Below are 16,007 nucleotides of genomic sequence, written 5' to 3' on the forward strand. Positions count from 1 at the left end.
CGACTGGACGCGCTAGAAGTCGAAAGATCGACTCTTGTAGTCGGTTGGTCACTCCTAATCTATTTGGTTCGGCGCGACTCTAGATCGCCTGTCTGAACCGGATGTTAGATAAATTGGATTTATTTTTTGGGTATTAGTTTATTAGAGGGAAACAGAGGCCCCTTGCTCTGGCCGACAATGCAGGGATGGACAATGGAAACATGCATCAGCCACGCACAACTCTCTGCCAATGATTTGTCATCCTAAGGGATGAGATTCTTTCCGACTTTGAAAATCTGTGTTTCGTTTTCAGTTCGCCTCCAGTGAAGGCACTGTTTGAGCTGGTGAATTGTACGCAAAAGATCTATTTTTAAAGTTTGTGTAAAAATTAAAAAAATATATAACCAGTTCATGTGACCTGCTGAATGGAACAAGACGTATTGGACAGCCTGCAAAACGCAAACAAATCAATGAGCTACAAAAACACTTGATGATTTGCATGAGACAAGAAATCTTAATGTGTCCCTCGACTTTAATTGTTTACTGACTTTGCATTTGTACACAGTCGTTCAGTTCCACAACACAACAAAGGTTTGTTGTAAACAAATATTACAGAAACTTCTCCAAGAAACAGCAGCAAAACAAAATGTCCACAATTTATTAGTAATATTAAGAGATAGGGGTCATAAATTTGTAACAACTCAAAAAAACCTTATTACCTTAAAAACTTAATCGGTGAGTAGCGATGCAGTTGTTGATAGTACAAACTAGTTTCAGAAAGGATTCACTTAAGAGTAACACAGTTAGGAAATGTTTTCAACCAAATACTCGAGTGTGAGAAACGACACATGCATGAAATATTTTCTCAGATATCTGAGGGTTGTTGCCATTTGCGAATACTGTTGCCAGAGATGCAGTTGCCACTCGCCAAACATGGATGAATTCAACATTCTTGTGAAAAATACCGAACAGTATTTTGCTATTTTCTGAACAAATAAAGACACATTCTTTATAATTTTGCCTATAAATCAGTATGACTATGCCCCTACCTTTAACCCTTACTTCTTGCTGGTTATCATTGCATCTTTCACGAAATCAAAACTTCCTTTTCTTTGAGACTTTTCTTTCCCACCCTCATCCTTGGTAATCATGAAGGAAAAGTTCCCTTCCAGGGGTCTCTCGCCAAGCTTCAGCGGAACCGCACTTGATCCGCTTAGGGTAACCCCTGCTAGCTGAGGGTAAAGTCTTGAAATCTGCTCTGCATTCACGGTAGGTTTACCGGATACTACTGGGTTGGTGGAAGTTCCTTGTATTGGTGACGGTTCCTTCTTCGATACATGGTGGGGTTTCCCGATATTTCCAGAGGCAACAGTGATGCCTGTCGCAGCCAGGAGGTCGTCAAGATTAGCTTGCCGGGACATGATCGAGTCTGGCCGACGTGAAACAGTCTGAGATTTTGTGTTGACAACTTTTTTATTGCTTTCAGAATGTGCTTGTCTGGTTCCTGTGATTATTGTATTGCTATTATTTGAAACCTCAGTGGCACAAGATTCGACTTGAAGTCCACTCAGTAAACAATCTTGAGCTGTAGCGGTTAATTGAAGTGACTGATGCGTTTTCTCAGAGGGCTGTAGATGCGTCCCCAGCCTCTGACACTCCTCTGTGTTTGGTGTTAGAGTTGGCTCGTTTGTGATTGAGAGGTCCAATAAATCATTCCCAGAGGGCGGTAGATGCGTCCCCAGCCTCTGACACTCCTCTGTGTTTAGAGTTAGAGTTGGCTCGTTTGTGATTGAAAGGTCCAATAAATCATCAAGAAGTTGCGGTGGTCCAGCATTTAGCCTTACATTAGTGTCAACGTTACTTGCATGAGATATCTGTCCAGCCACGTCACTGGGCATCAAAGTCGGTTCAGAAGTTCTCTGTAGAGACTTTGCCCCTATGTCCATACCAGAGAAAAGAGATTTAGATTTCTGTGAGGGACTGTTGGAAACACTGACTGTGTGATCCTCTCCATTTGTTTCATCTTGACGCGAGAAGGGAACCAGACTGTCCAAGTTTACACTTTGGTAATCATCACCACAGGTTTCTGATTGCTGTAAATCAATGCTGGAATTATTTGTCAACGGACTTGACAGGTAGTTGTGATGCCGAGTGGAGGATTTTGCAACGGTAGCTTCTTCACACGTCCTTTCTAGTTGCCTTAAAATCTGCCATAAAACAAACAGTGGTTACGAAACTTTGAAGCAAAATTAAAATTTATATTACTTCAAACTGCCTCTAGCTACCAGGCAATCTCCATGGTCTAGTTGGTAAGACACTGCTCTAGAATTGCAATGGTTTGTGGTTTTCGAATCTCACCCAAGTAATATGCCTGTGATTTTTATTCACAGAGCTTGGGAAAGTACCGAGTATACAGTGCTTAAGTAGGATTTGAAACTTTGCATGGTGGAAATACGATACAGTGCTAACACACATCGGTGTATATCGGTAAAACCAAAATTGATATTCTTTATCCCCGATGCAAATTTCCATTTATTATATTACTTTGGTTGTCATTTCAGGAAGAGAAACCTTAAGTGTGAGAGGGGTTTTGTGGTAGGTGGTGTTGGTAGGTCAAAGAGAGACAAGACAAAGGAGAGGTTATGATAATAAAAATAAGTAAATATTTTTATAGAGCGCATAACACAAAGTAGTAATAGAATGTCTCTACACATGTATGCGCACTGGGTCCATTATTAAATGAGTTTTTTGCAAAATGCTAAACAGATGTCTTTTCAAAATACTTTTTCGTATGTTCCTGTGTTTCTTAGGTATTCAGGCAAGTTATTTCATAGAACAGTAGCTTAAGGTTATACCTTGGATGCCTTGGATTGGATGAGTTTGTCTGTGGACTGCTCTTGAAGGGTTGTTAGCGTGTGTGGTAAGATTCCATACAGATAGTCGGACGATACTATATCGTCTCTCATAAGGGCTTCCAAAGCACACAAGCATCTCTAGAAAATGTAAATTAACAAAAGATTAGAGGAACATTAATATTGGTAAGAAAAAAAACTTGTCTAAGAACACTGATTTACATCAAACTTACACGGTCCAATGATGATGATAGCAGAAAACATCCCTTGAAAAATTTCTGTCTGAAATGTCATATTAAATAAGAAACAAATCAAACTAATTTCCCGTTTTGGAGTTCCACCTGAGGGACAAAGCAATTATAGCAAAGCTTCTTGCTCAAGGTCACAAGTGCCATGAACTGTGTCGTGGTCTCAGGCGGTGTGGTAAGAGCTTTGGATTACCAAATAGGGCAGTATTACGCCATTTTATACCTGCGCACAGCAAGTGAAAGTGGTAGATTTTTGTGCCGGGCTGAGACGACTGTTTTGCTCAAGCTCATAGCTGTCATGGCCGCGTCCACAAGTAAATCGTGTTATGAACGAGTGAAGCGTCTACGACAGTATTGTGAAAAAGCAATCACATAATCACACATTTGGGAAGCGGGAATTACAAAAAATGTTCTTCTGAAAGCCAGAAGGATTGTGCCTTGCCAGGCGAAAAAGCACTCGTACAATAACAAAAAAAGGTCTCGGAGATTGTTTTGCGGCGGCAGTAGAGCACGGGAGACCAACGCCCGCAACGACAGAATGCTGAAATGGCCGTCTACGTCATCCGGAAAACTTGGCTTGCGGGACATCTGAGGTCGTGACTACAGCGTGTCAAAATGCTCGGTGACGTCACCCGAAACTTTGAGCACACCGGATATCTGAGAACTTGAAACCGGACTCAAACCTATACTCTGCTGATCAGAAACACCAGAGCTTGGGTTTGATGCTCTTAACCATTCGACTACAACACGCACATGCTGATTCATTGACTCTGTGTTTTCTTGTTATATACAATAATAATAATAATAATAATAATAATAATAATAATAATAATAATAATAATAATAATTACAACATTTATAGAGCGCTTAATTTGGACATTTCTAAGCACTATAACCAGATTGACAAAACAGATGGGTTTAAAGTAGAGATTTAAAAGTGACCAATGAAGGTGCCGCTTAAATGTGGGTGGGTAGCTTGTTCCAAAGTGATGGAGCTATGACTGAAAAGGCGCGATCGCCGTAGCGTGTCAAGGCGCGGGGTCTCGGTGAAAGCTGGAAATGAGCAATTGAAGAAGAGCGAAGGCGTCGGGTAGCTGATGAAAGTGAAGAAGAGCGAAGGGCTATAATAATTAAATTGATTAGAAAAAAAATGAGCAATCAGAGAGAATGAATTTACCATGTGGATTGAATCTGATGTTGACTGCAGCTCCACATGAAGTAACTCAGTAATCTTCTCACAATTGAGAGTACAGCAGCTATAATAAACGATACAGGAAAAATCTGTTGTGAATGTTGAAGCTTTTTTCAATTACCATTACTAACTTGCATTTTGTAGTATTTTCTCATTTTTATTCAAATGGAAGCAAGTAAGTGCTAACAAATAGCATTTATGTATTTAAAATTATAGAAAATAAAAGTATGAATATAAAAAATGTAGATGATAAAATATTATCATGCATGTTCATCCATCGTACTTTAATCAGGCAAAGACTGGGGGCGGGATTATGGAAGATGTGAAGGAAGTTAAAGGCAGTGGACACTATTGGTAATTACTCAAAATAATTATCAGCATCAAACCTTACTTGGTAATGAGTAATGGGGAGCTGTTGATGGTATAAAAAATTGTGAGAAACGGCTCCCTCTGAAGTAACGTAGTTTTCGAGAAAGAAGTATTTTCCACGAATTTGATTTTGAGACCCCAGAATTAGATTTTTTTCGGTCTCGAAATCAAGCATCTGAAAGCACGCAACTACATGTACGTGTGACAAGGGTGTTTTTTCTTTCATTATTATCTCTCAACTTCGACAACCAATTGAGCTCACATTTTTCACAGGTTTGTTATTTTATGCATATGTTGAGATACACCAAGTGAGAAGACTGGTCTTTGACAATTACCAAAGGTGTCCAGTGCCTTTAAAGCTATAAGGGTCTACTTACTGTTTGACAAACTGCGACAGTGCATCTCTAGATGGTAGTTTGCCATTGCTGGTGCTCACAAACTCCTCCACTAGCTTGGTCTCCATGGAGAGGTCTTCCACTGACACAGACTCCAGTCTGAAAAAGTGTTAGATTTGACAACCTCAACTAAGCACTCAGGACTATGCTGCGATGACATTTTCAAAATAAATAAACCATGAACCATAACACAGTGCTCTAAACAAAGAGAGATGGGGGTTCCCCCATAGAGTTATATATAAGAACTAGAGGGCGCACTGGTGATGCTGCTTGCACAAACGCGACGGGACCGCAAGATGACAAGCGCGCCATTCTACACGCGTTGAATATGAAACACACATTTGATTTGTTTTTATTGCACGCTCATGCGATGCTTTTTGTTCAACTTACAAAATGGCCGCACAAACACACGCTGTGAGATGGCTGTTTTGACAACTTTTGACAACAAAAAATGGCGGCCTGCCTGCATGCCGGGGCGCGTATATAGGCCAGTGCGCCCTCTAGTTCTTATATATAACTCTATGGGTTCCCCCCGGTGATCCTGGTTTGATTGGCAGCTTACTGCGCCACAGCACCTTGTAAACCATTACTTGGTGCAGTGTAAAAGGAGTAGATCTCATAATTCAAACGTAGCCCCACATACCTTGCAGGAATAGTTAATGTTAAAGCGCCTTGAGCGCCACTGATTACTATTATTATTAACACCCTCGTCTTAAAGGAACGTAACAGAATTGGTAAGAAACAGAAATCGTGAAGATCACAGATTTACATAAAACTTACATGGTCTAAATGATGATGAGAGTCTAACTTCGCTTTTGGAGTTTATCGCTCAGTGAGCATTTTATTAATTTTTATTTCGGCATCGATGCAATGCAAAATTTGTAATCGGTTTTTCACTATTCTCTCGTGACCCAGATGGCCGATCGATCTCAAACTTCTACAGGGGTGGATTTCACAAAGAATTAGGACTAGTCTTATCTCGAGTTAGGACCAGTTACTCGTCCTAACTATCCATGCAATTTGTATATCTCCTAGGACTAGTCCTAAGTTAGGACTAGTCCTAACTCTTTGTGAAATCGACCCCTGGTTTGTTAGTTTATGTATTACATAAAGTGCTTACACTGCCAGCAACTGTTTTGTTAGCAAAAACCACTTCTGTAATGTTCCTTTAAAATTTTAACACAATTCCATTTCTCAAATATTGACCTTTCAGATAATTCTGTACTGTCTCCACTATGTTGTCCATCGCTGTTTGATGCATTGCTGCCACGCCCTCTGGAACAGTCTTCCCAGCCTCCAGCTGGTCTACCTTGCTTATGCCGGCCTACATGTACAGAGATACAATCAAAATGTTGAGAGAACGCGGGTCACAACACAGTTCCACAAGACATCAGATTCTTCATCAATGACATCTGGTCACCAATTCTCAAGCCCACACTTCCAGGAGCAGCACGCCACAACACTGACACACTCCAACGCACACACATCCAGCCAGCAACCAACTCACATGCTTCACCGGACAAGAACAGCCCAAATGTGCATCCCTCCAGCCATACATAAGCTCAACCACCACCAGGGGCCAATTTCATAGAGCTGCTTAAGCAAAAAATTTGGTTAAGCACGAAAATAGCTCGCTTATTTTACACATGTTACTGGCCAAAGTGTCATGCCATATACATTGCTTGTGACTGGTAATGGGCTATTGTTTACTTAGCATAACAAGTGAGTGGAGTCTTGGCCGGTATTCTGATTTTACTAAGCATGGATTATTTTGCTTAAGCAGAATTTTATGCTTAAGCAGCTCTATGAAATTGGGCCCAGTAGTCCAGCATTCTCCTGAAGACGACAGAATATACTGTTCGAATCATCAAGACCAAACCGGCTCTTTTTAAAGCCAAACACCCCCTCAAAAGAGATTTTACACATAATAATAATAATAATAAGACATTTGTAAAGTGCCTAATGCAAAAGCCTCTAAGCGCATTAAAGAAACAATAAAATAAACAATTAGAGAAAGATACACTGCAGGTCTACTATTTATTTTTATATTTACTCTCAGGGTGGAGATGTTCGATTTGTTGAATCCCACATATTGTGATCAATAAAACCAACCTGTGAAAATCTCATTTCAAAAGGTGGCAGTTTTTTGTGTGAGATTTCCACTGAAAATCTGGTTCAAATTTCGGGGATAAAAACTGATATATTTTCCCACAACAACAAAACTGTTAAAAGTGAAATGATTCTCAAAACTATACCTTCACTTTAAGTGAATTTTACTGTGTACTAAAGACACTGGACACTATTGGTCATTTTCAAAGACCAGTCTTCTCACTTGGTGTATCTCAACATATGCACAAAGTAACAAACCTGTGACAATTTGAGCTCAATTGGTCATCGAAGTGGCGAGATAACTATGAAAGAAAAAACACCCTTGTCACATGAAGTTGTGTTTTCGTGGAAAATTACTTTTTTCTCGAAAACTACGTCACTTCAGAGGGAGCTGTTTCTCACAATGTTTTATACTATCAACCTCTCCCCATTACTCGTAGTCAAGGAGGGTACTGTTTATGATAATAATTATTTTGAGTAATTACCAATAGTGTCCACTGCCTTTAAATACTGTGAGTTGTTTGCCACAAAAGTTTAAAAAACAAAAGAAAAAGCAGATCTCTCAGGAAAAAATAAAATAAAAATACTTTGATAAAAATGTTAACCTTCAATTTTTTTTTTTAAACTGTAGTTCTCACCTGCCGTAACCCGAGCAAGATCTTTACTTCCCGGCTGATGACGCTTCACACTTGAAGCTTCCCCATCGTCAACAACAACAGGTTTATACTCCCCCTGTCTGTCGCAAGACTCTGACGCCGTTTGAGGTTGTCTCCGCCCAGAAGAGAGTGAGAACACAGCCGATGTACTCGAGTCTGAGTCTGAACCTCCCAGGGGTTTGTAATCGCTCTCTACCCTGAGGAAAGCCGGAGGTGTTGTGGACTCTCGGAAACTTTCTGCGAGTTGTTGGAAGCCACCTTTGACGGTTTCCGTGAATGATTCTGTGGAGTTAGAAGTGCCAAATCACACATCACATTGCAAAATTATCAAGGGGGGGCCACCTAAAATTAAAGGCAATATAGACCGTATTGAATAACCCCTTTGTTGCTATAAAAGTCTCCATCTTGTAGGTCAAACCGTATGCGCATCTAAACGCGTACATCAATGAAACACACAGCACGCAGCGTTCCCGGTTTGATTTCTACGGCACATGCACGCACACACGCACTGACACCATCTTGAAGGGCAGATATTTGAACAGTGACGTCATATTCAATACGTTCTATTACATCTCATGCTCCTGTTAGTGATAGCCTTTTTCAGGTGATTGTACTGTATTATCCAGATCCAGATGAAAACAATATGGCTCGACACAGTACCTTGAGTTTTGGCCACACATATGGAAATCTCTACCACTTAGTCTTAGATCTTGTCTTTGTACCACAAATTTGAATCTCTTCTCAAAACTTATCTTATGACACAGGTTTTTAAGGACTAATTTTGTTGTGTCTGTTTCTTTCTTTTTGTTTTTGTTTTAACCACGCCTTGAACACCTAGCAGGGTGGATATGTGCTCATTACAAGTCTTTATTAGTAGTTTTAATTTTGTTATGAAATCAAGCCACCGTCATATTTGATTTAAAAAAAGTTGCGAGACACACAAGACCTGAAGACCTTCAAGGTGTGGGCTACAAGTATTTTTTTCCAAAGGCCGTTGCCAACCACTCCTAGGGCCGAAAAAGGGTTACCCCCTTTTACAGTCCATACGGATGTAAGTTTGGGTATCATCAATCCGAAGCCTGGCCGGTAGAGCAGAAAGCACTACCTCCCCAATTTTACGCAGCAAGTGCCTCGACCGGGATTCAAACCAACACTCTGCTGATCAAACACCAGAGCTTGAATCCGGTGCTCTAAACCGCTCAGCCATGACACGCCACATGATTAATAATAATAATTTGGGGGGCTTATCATCCTTACTCGCAGCTAAGAGCTGAATTGCGAAGGACGCGGATACAACGTGTTCGGGAAGCAGGCATGCAAGGGTGCTTTTGGCTGCCAGCCACATCAACCCATTTTGACCACGGAGCACAGCCAAAGATCAAAAGTGTTTGATTTTTCCCACAGAGGAAAACCAGATGGTCTGGAAAACCCTCGTGGCACAGCAGAGAACCACTGCACAACTCAACTCACATATTGCCCCGGCCGGGAATCGAACTGGGGTCACCTTGGTGAGAGGCGAGCACTTTACGCACAAGCCAACCATGCCACCCTAAACTTCTGGCCAGACTTACTCTGTTTGTGAACTGGAGCCACAGTGTTGCCAAACCCTTGCATAGTGATCCCACTCCTACTAGAACCGATCCCGCTGGACGGCGCCATCTTCCTTGGGCTTGACGCTTCCTGGCTTCTGCACTGCTCGGTATCAAACAGAACTTCTGAGAGTTGCTGAAGGGACGAGAAACCAACACAAACATTGAAAATAAATAGATAGATAGATGGAAATTTGCATCGGGGATGAAGATTTATAACTTTGGTTAACCCGTGTACACCGATGTGTGTTCACACTGTATACTCAGTACATACCCAAGCTCTGTAAAAAATATCACAGGCATATTACTCGAGTGGGATTCGAACCCATGCCCCTTGCAATTCTAGAGCAGTGTCTTACCAACAAGACTACCGAGATTGCCCGGCAGCTAGAGGCAGTTCGAATCCTATGTTTTGGCAGCAGGTCAATGGTGATTGAATATTAATTTTGGTTTATACCCATACACCGATGTGTGTTCGCACTGTATACTCAGTACTTTCCCAAGCTCTGTAAAAAATATCACAGGCATGTTACTCGGGTGGGTTTTGAAGCACATCCTTTGCAATTCTATCAATAAATTCTATCATTTTTTTTTTTTTACCCTTACACGGGCACAGTACTAAGTATTCAGTGCTTAAAACACATTGAGAATACTGGTCTTCGACAATTACCAATAGTGTCCAGTGCCGTTAAAGGTGGATGATAGAGGTCTGATTGCCCGTGATGGATATGATGTCTGTGGTGGTAGTGTGCTTCTGTCTTTCATAACTGTCTTGGGTATGAGTGAATATACCATGGAAGTTATACACATATCTTTGAGCACGCCCACACACAGTAAAAAATACAGCACATTACAGAGGTTTCGCAAGCGTGCGGATACAGATACAGATACAGATAAAGGTATGGATTTTGTTTCGCAAATTAATATGTACGTGTCACTTGAGGGAGCTTGCACTCATCATGAGTGTTCAATACGAGAAGCATGACCCCGATACAGACCCCGCAGACTCTGCATTTTATCATCGTTTTGCATGCAAATGACTAACAACTTTCTACCTATGTCGACCAGTGAAAGTAATTCCGTGGGAAATGCTTTTAATCTAGGACAAAAAGACAACTAAAAGTCTGCAAAAGTATCTGTTATTCTACGACAAGTATGAGCACCTGCATGTCCTGTATCCGTTGCTAAAGTGTGCGCAAAATAAGATACATGTAGTTGCGGATACGCGTCATAAGAACACACAAAGTGTCGACGCATGGGTATCATTGGGCGTCGCGGCCGAGCAGATAAGCGCACCGAACTCAAGCTCTGGTGCTTCTGTTCAGCAGAGTGTGGGTTCGAATCCCGGTCGTGACACTTCTGTCCCTGATCAAGACACTTAACTATAATTGCTTCTCTCCACCCAGGGGTAAATGGGTACATGTGAGGGCAGAGATGGTTCTTGTGATTGATTTAGTCGAGTAGCGCATATTAATGTTGCACAGACTGCATACTCCCCACCAGGGAGCTGAGATGGTTTAAGGAATGAATTAAGGCCCAGTGACCAAGGGTAATAATGTTGGAAGCGCTTTGAGACGCCCTCCAGGTGTGGAAAGTGCTATATAAAAACTGGTTATTGTTATTATATTATTATTATCTGTACATGTATCCGTAGACATGCGAAACATCTCTTTTAACAACATCTACCTTGGCAGCAGATCGGACTGCAATGTATGGAGCGTTGCCATGGAGGGGATCTGGTGGTCCGCTGAATTCTGAAAGAAGAATATGCAAACATAAGCAACATCGCAAACTGCCAAAAACATACTGATCGAAACGTTGAGTTAAAAACAACGGTTCTTTTCAGAACCCCCCCCCCCCAACTCATTTAGAGATAGTCATTACACGGCGTTACCGCAAACTTTCCATATCATATTTCCACCATGCAAAGTTTCAAATCTACTTATGAAAAAAATCGATAGGAAAACTCATCCAACTTTTTGGGTGGTTTCTAACTGCTAACAGGTTGGTGTAGTGGTGTCTTGCCTCTGGCAGGACCCCAGTTCGAATCCCAACAGGGGCACTAAGTGGATTGGGTTTTCAGTCCCTACTTGACTGCGTGGGTTTTCCCTGGAATAATTCTCTGGGGATTTCCTGCCACATCAAACACTGAAATTTCTTCATCATCTTCTCTTCTGGTTTGGCTCTAATTAGAGCATTGAGAATATTTATCCAGATCCCAAACCATTTACGAAGTTTTAGGTCTCGAAATCATCTAGATTCTTAATTATGCAGAGGTGATGAAGGGAAAAAACTTCAAGAACCGAGAAATACAGTGTATGTGCTCAAAATCTTGCCGCATTAATTATACACAGCTTGCACAGTTCCAAACATGAGTGCTGCTGTTTTTGATAAGCGTCAACGTCTATGATATGAAGTGCAAAAAAAAAAAAATTGGGAATCAGTTACTGGACGACAATACTTGTACGAGTCATTGTGAAATCAGCGGTTAGCTTTGGTGATCCGAACTAACTAATCTAGTTGTAATACAAGTCCTGCCGTCGATTTCACAAAGAGTTAGGACTCGTCTTATCTCGAGTTAGGACGAGTAACTCGTCCTAACTTAGGATTAATCTTAAGGTCTGCATGCTACAGTGCAGGGTTGGGACTCGTCCTAAGTCCTAAGATTAGTCTTAAGTTAGGAAGAGTTTTGTGAAATCGAAGGCTGCAGTCCACCATGGTCGGGTGGTTAGACTGCAGGACTTGCAATTACAAGGTTGTGGGTTCATATCCCCAAACTAACTGATTTCACAATGACTAGAATAAGTATTGTCATATAGTTACTAGATCACAATTTCTTGATTTATGCAATTCATAATCATAGCTTTTAACCAATGTTTGTAAGAGAGAGATTGGCTGTTGCAAGCTTGGTGCTTATATCCACTTGTGGGAGTTTCTCGAGTTCCCTTGATGGGAAGATCATGTGAACAAACAAACAAACGAACAAACAGACCGCGGTGACAACAGTGACTAAGCAATGTGAACAATTTGACAAGTCGGTGTTACAAGGTTGTGACTTGATTCATCAGTAATGTTGTTACATGTATCTCGGCGCCCATTGTCTTTGTGTGTTCATCCAGGTTGTTTTAAAGACACTGGACACCTTTGGTAATTGTCAAAGACCAGTCTTCTCACTTGGTGTATCTAAACATATGCACAAAATAACAAACCTGTGAAAATTTGAACTCAATTGGTAGTCAAAGTTGCAAGATAAAATGGAAGAAAAAACACCCTTGCCACACAAAGTTGTGTGCTTTCAGATGCTTGATTTCGGGACCTCAAAATCTAATTCTGAGATCTCGAAATTAAATTCGTGAAAAATTACTTCTTTCTTGAAAACTACATTACTTCAGAGGGAGCCGTTTATCACAATGTTTTTTGCCATCAACAACTCTCCATTGCTTGTTACCAGGTAAGTTTTTAATTTATGCTAACAATTATCTTGAGTAATTACCAATTGTGTCCACAGCCTTTAAGCGAGATACAACCTTTCTAAAACTTTATAAACCTAGCATCTCACGCAAACACTAATAATTGGGAGATATGTCCTAGTTGCAATGACACCATTAGTTAGTTTTGGCGAGTAAAGACTTACTGGTAGCGTGTTGGATTCCAGCAGAGCGTCGTAAAAGGCCGGCACGAAACTCCTCACTCCCATTCTCAACCACATGCTTCATGACTCGCAACACCTACAAAGTCGTTCAATAGAAAAAATTACATTGATTCAGTTTCCACAAATTACAGAACTACACTGTAATGCATAATATAAAAGACAGAATAAGAATAAACTAGAGGGACAGGGCGAGGAGGCAAGGCCAAAAATAAGCAAGTAGCTTTTGGCGGCTTGCCTTAACAAAACAAAATACATAAACAAAGGTACATACATGTACTAAGGACTGTACAAAGACAAAATAAACAGACAGACAAACAAACTATTGGAGAAAATGACAACGACAAAGTACGTACAAACTTACGGTAGGAGAAGAACGGTATAGAAGGTACATTAAAGACAGTGGACACTATTGGTAATTGTCAAAGACCAGTATTCTCACTTGGTGTATCCCAAGACATGCAAAAAATAACACATCTGTGAAAATTATCATTATTATTATTATTTTTAATTTTTATGCAAGACGCCAGACACACAAGGCTGGAAGGCCACTTCAAGGTGTAGGCTACAAGTATGTTTTTCCAGAGGTCGTTACCACCTACTCCAAGGTCCTTACGGATGTAGGCTTGTTTATCATCAATCCAAAACCTAGCTGGTAGAGCAGAAAGCACTACCTCCCCAATTATGTTGCCGTGAATAGTCGTGAGCTACACAGTTGGTTCGCCAAACAGGTAGTAATCGCAAGATTTTTTGTAATAGTCGAGACGGAGTGATTAACCGAGTAGTTTATAAACGTTAGACTCAACTCAACTAAGCAATAAATAGTCGCAATTATAACACCCCTTACCAATATTCTGCCTTTTCATTGGTTTAGTTTTGCTAGACGACGGCCGTGTGATAGTGCATCGGTTTGCCGTGCGCTAGTCCGAAAGACTAGCACACAGCGTGCAGTACCCAGACGTCCGTTGCGTGTCTGTAACCATTTCGGATTACATGCAGAGCACAGTAAAAGTTTTCGCAATCTGTATTCGCGTCGTCCTTGGATTGTAGCATTCAGGTCTGTAAAGTCTGTACATTATTTAGAAATGTTTGGGGTGATAAAACAAATATTGCCTGCTTTTACTCGTGCAATGGTTTAAACTATGATAGTTTTAACCATAGCACTCGAAGCAGTCAATATTTGTATACTACGACACTAGTTGCGCAGGCCTCGTTCATAGCACTGTTAAAATACCTTGAACTTGACATGGTGGGAGGACTTGTCAAGTCTATCCACAAGGACGTCGAGTAAAGAGTTGCAATAGCCACTGGATACATAGGTCAAATCTGGAATCAAATATCAGAAAATGTGATTGTATGATTTACAGATAGATTAACTTGAACTTGGGAAACATTTAAAAAAGATTATTCACAAACCCATTTCAAATAAAAAATATACAAAAATAGAGTGTACTATTCATAATTTAATCTAGTCATAATTATTTGCAAATAATTAGGATTTCTGAAGCTTTGGTTTAGCTTAGCGCGCTACATATTTGGCAGCACTATGCTGTATATTCCCCAGGGAGCTGAGATGGTTTCAGGAATGAAATGGCCCATTGATCAGGGGTAATAATGTGGAAGCGCTTTGAGGCATGGTCTATAAAGCACTATATAAAAACCAAATACTATTATTATTATGAAGTTTGGTGGGGGGGGGGGGTGTAAGAAATCGGTAGTTTCCCGTTTTGGTTCCCAGTAAATGACTTTTGATGGAGACTCTTTGCTCCTATTACAGTTATCTGGGCTCAATTTCATAGAGCTGCTTAGCACACAAATTTGCTTAGCATGAAATTGTTGCCTTGATAAAAACAGGATTACCAACTACGATTTCCACGTGATTTTTAGATTATAAGAAAACAGTTTTTAGATTATAAGAAAACAACAGCTGAATACCAGTAACAAACAATAGGCAATAAATGGAAATTTGGTTGGTAATCCTGTTTTTATCAAGGAAGAAATTTCATGCTAAGCAAATTTTTGTGCGTAGCAGCTCAATGAAATTGGGCCCAGATCTTATCACTCAGTCTTGGTAAAGTGAAGCTCTGCGTTTTTAATTTGCTGCTCCCAGTGAACATTGAAGGGTCTGGGTACTTTTTGCAGGACACAAAACACAATGTCCACAGATTTACATAAAACTTACAAGGTTTGAAGATAATGATTGTAGAAAGCTTTATAGCAGATTATCTGAGGTGCTGTAGTTTTTGAGAAATGAATAACAGGCAGTGGACACTATTTGTAATTACTCATAATAATTATTAGCATAAAACCTTACTTGGTAACGAGTAATGGAGAGAGGTTGATAGTACAACTGCATAAAACATTGTGAGAAACGGCACCCTCTGAAGTAACTAGGTAAATCTCGGAAATAGATTTTGAGGTCTCGAAATCAAGAATCTGAAAGCTCACAAATTCGTGTGACAAGGATGTTTTTTCTTTTGTTATTATCTTGCCACTTAGGCTTGGACTCCTGCTCAGGCTCTGTGTGCCGATGCTCGTGCAATACGCGCTGCTCCAAAATGCAGGTTAGAGGCCGAGCTGCGTACGCAACGCGTGGAGTCAAGTCGAGCCGAGCCCAAGCTGAGACTTGGAGAAAGGCCTCTGGCTTCGCTCCCATAACAAGGTCGGTGGTGACATCTTACCTGATAGTTCTTGGTACAGGTAGCCTGGGGTAGGAGTATCATCATCCGATGTCGACTTTAGAATCATCGGCAGCTGAAATTGAACAATCCATACTTTGTCATAAGAACCAGGACTGAGGTATTTGGTGGAGTCTTTAAGGCATGGACACCTTTGGTAATAGGAGACTTTCTGGGACGATAGGTGGCAGAAGACTTACCGGGTAAATCCATTGTTCTCAGAAGTATGCGCATGTTCAGAACTTGGTAAACAATGGAAATTTACCGGGTATGTCTGCTGCCACCTAGCGT

General features: G+C 40.7%; 1 protein-coding gene across 4 annotated transcripts in view; it reads right to left on the reverse strand.

Moving 5' to 3' along the window:
- Window positions 1-23: 23 nt before the first annotated feature.
- Window positions 24-16,007, reverse strand: part of LOC117292614 (AP-4 complex accessory subunit tepsin-like) — a 42,481-nt gene continuing 26,497 nt past the window's right edge. For 3 of the 4 annotated variants that reach the window (XM_033774729.1, XM_033774728.1, XM_033774730.1), the window contains exons 2-12: window positions 15,720-15,792; window positions 14,273-14,364; window positions 13,024-13,117; window positions 11,076-11,143; window positions 9,372-9,525; window positions 7,783-8,082; window positions 6,242-6,359; window positions 5,018-5,134; window positions 4,257-4,335; window positions 2,835-2,972; window positions 25-2,186 (exon numbers count right to left, since the gene is read on the reverse strand). In XM_033774729.1, coding sequence (XP_033630620.1) covers window positions 1,038-2,186; window positions 2,835-2,972; window positions 4,257-4,335; window positions 5,018-5,134; window positions 6,242-6,359; window positions 7,783-8,082; window positions 9,372-9,525; window positions 11,076-11,143; window positions 13,024-13,117; window positions 14,273-14,364; window positions 15,720-15,792 — 2,382 coding nt within the window. In that variant the 3' untranslated portion in view covers window positions 25-1,037. Of the gene's footprint in view, window positions 2,187-2,834; window positions 2,973-4,256; window positions 4,336-5,017; window positions 5,135-6,241; window positions 6,360-7,782; window positions 8,083-9,371; window positions 9,526-11,075; window positions 11,144-13,023; window positions 13,118-14,272; window positions 14,365-15,719; window positions 15,793-16,007 lie in introns of all 4 variants that reach the window. The other variant, XM_033774731.1, reaches the window with a different exon arrangement.

Source organism: Asterias rubens, chromosome 7 (genome assembly GCF_902459465.1).
Source record: "Asterias rubens chromosome 7, eAstRub1.3, whole genome shotgun sequence".
Classification (NCBI taxonomy): domain Eukaryota; kingdom Metazoa; phylum Echinodermata; class Asteroidea; order Forcipulatida; family Asteriidae; genus Asterias; species Asterias rubens.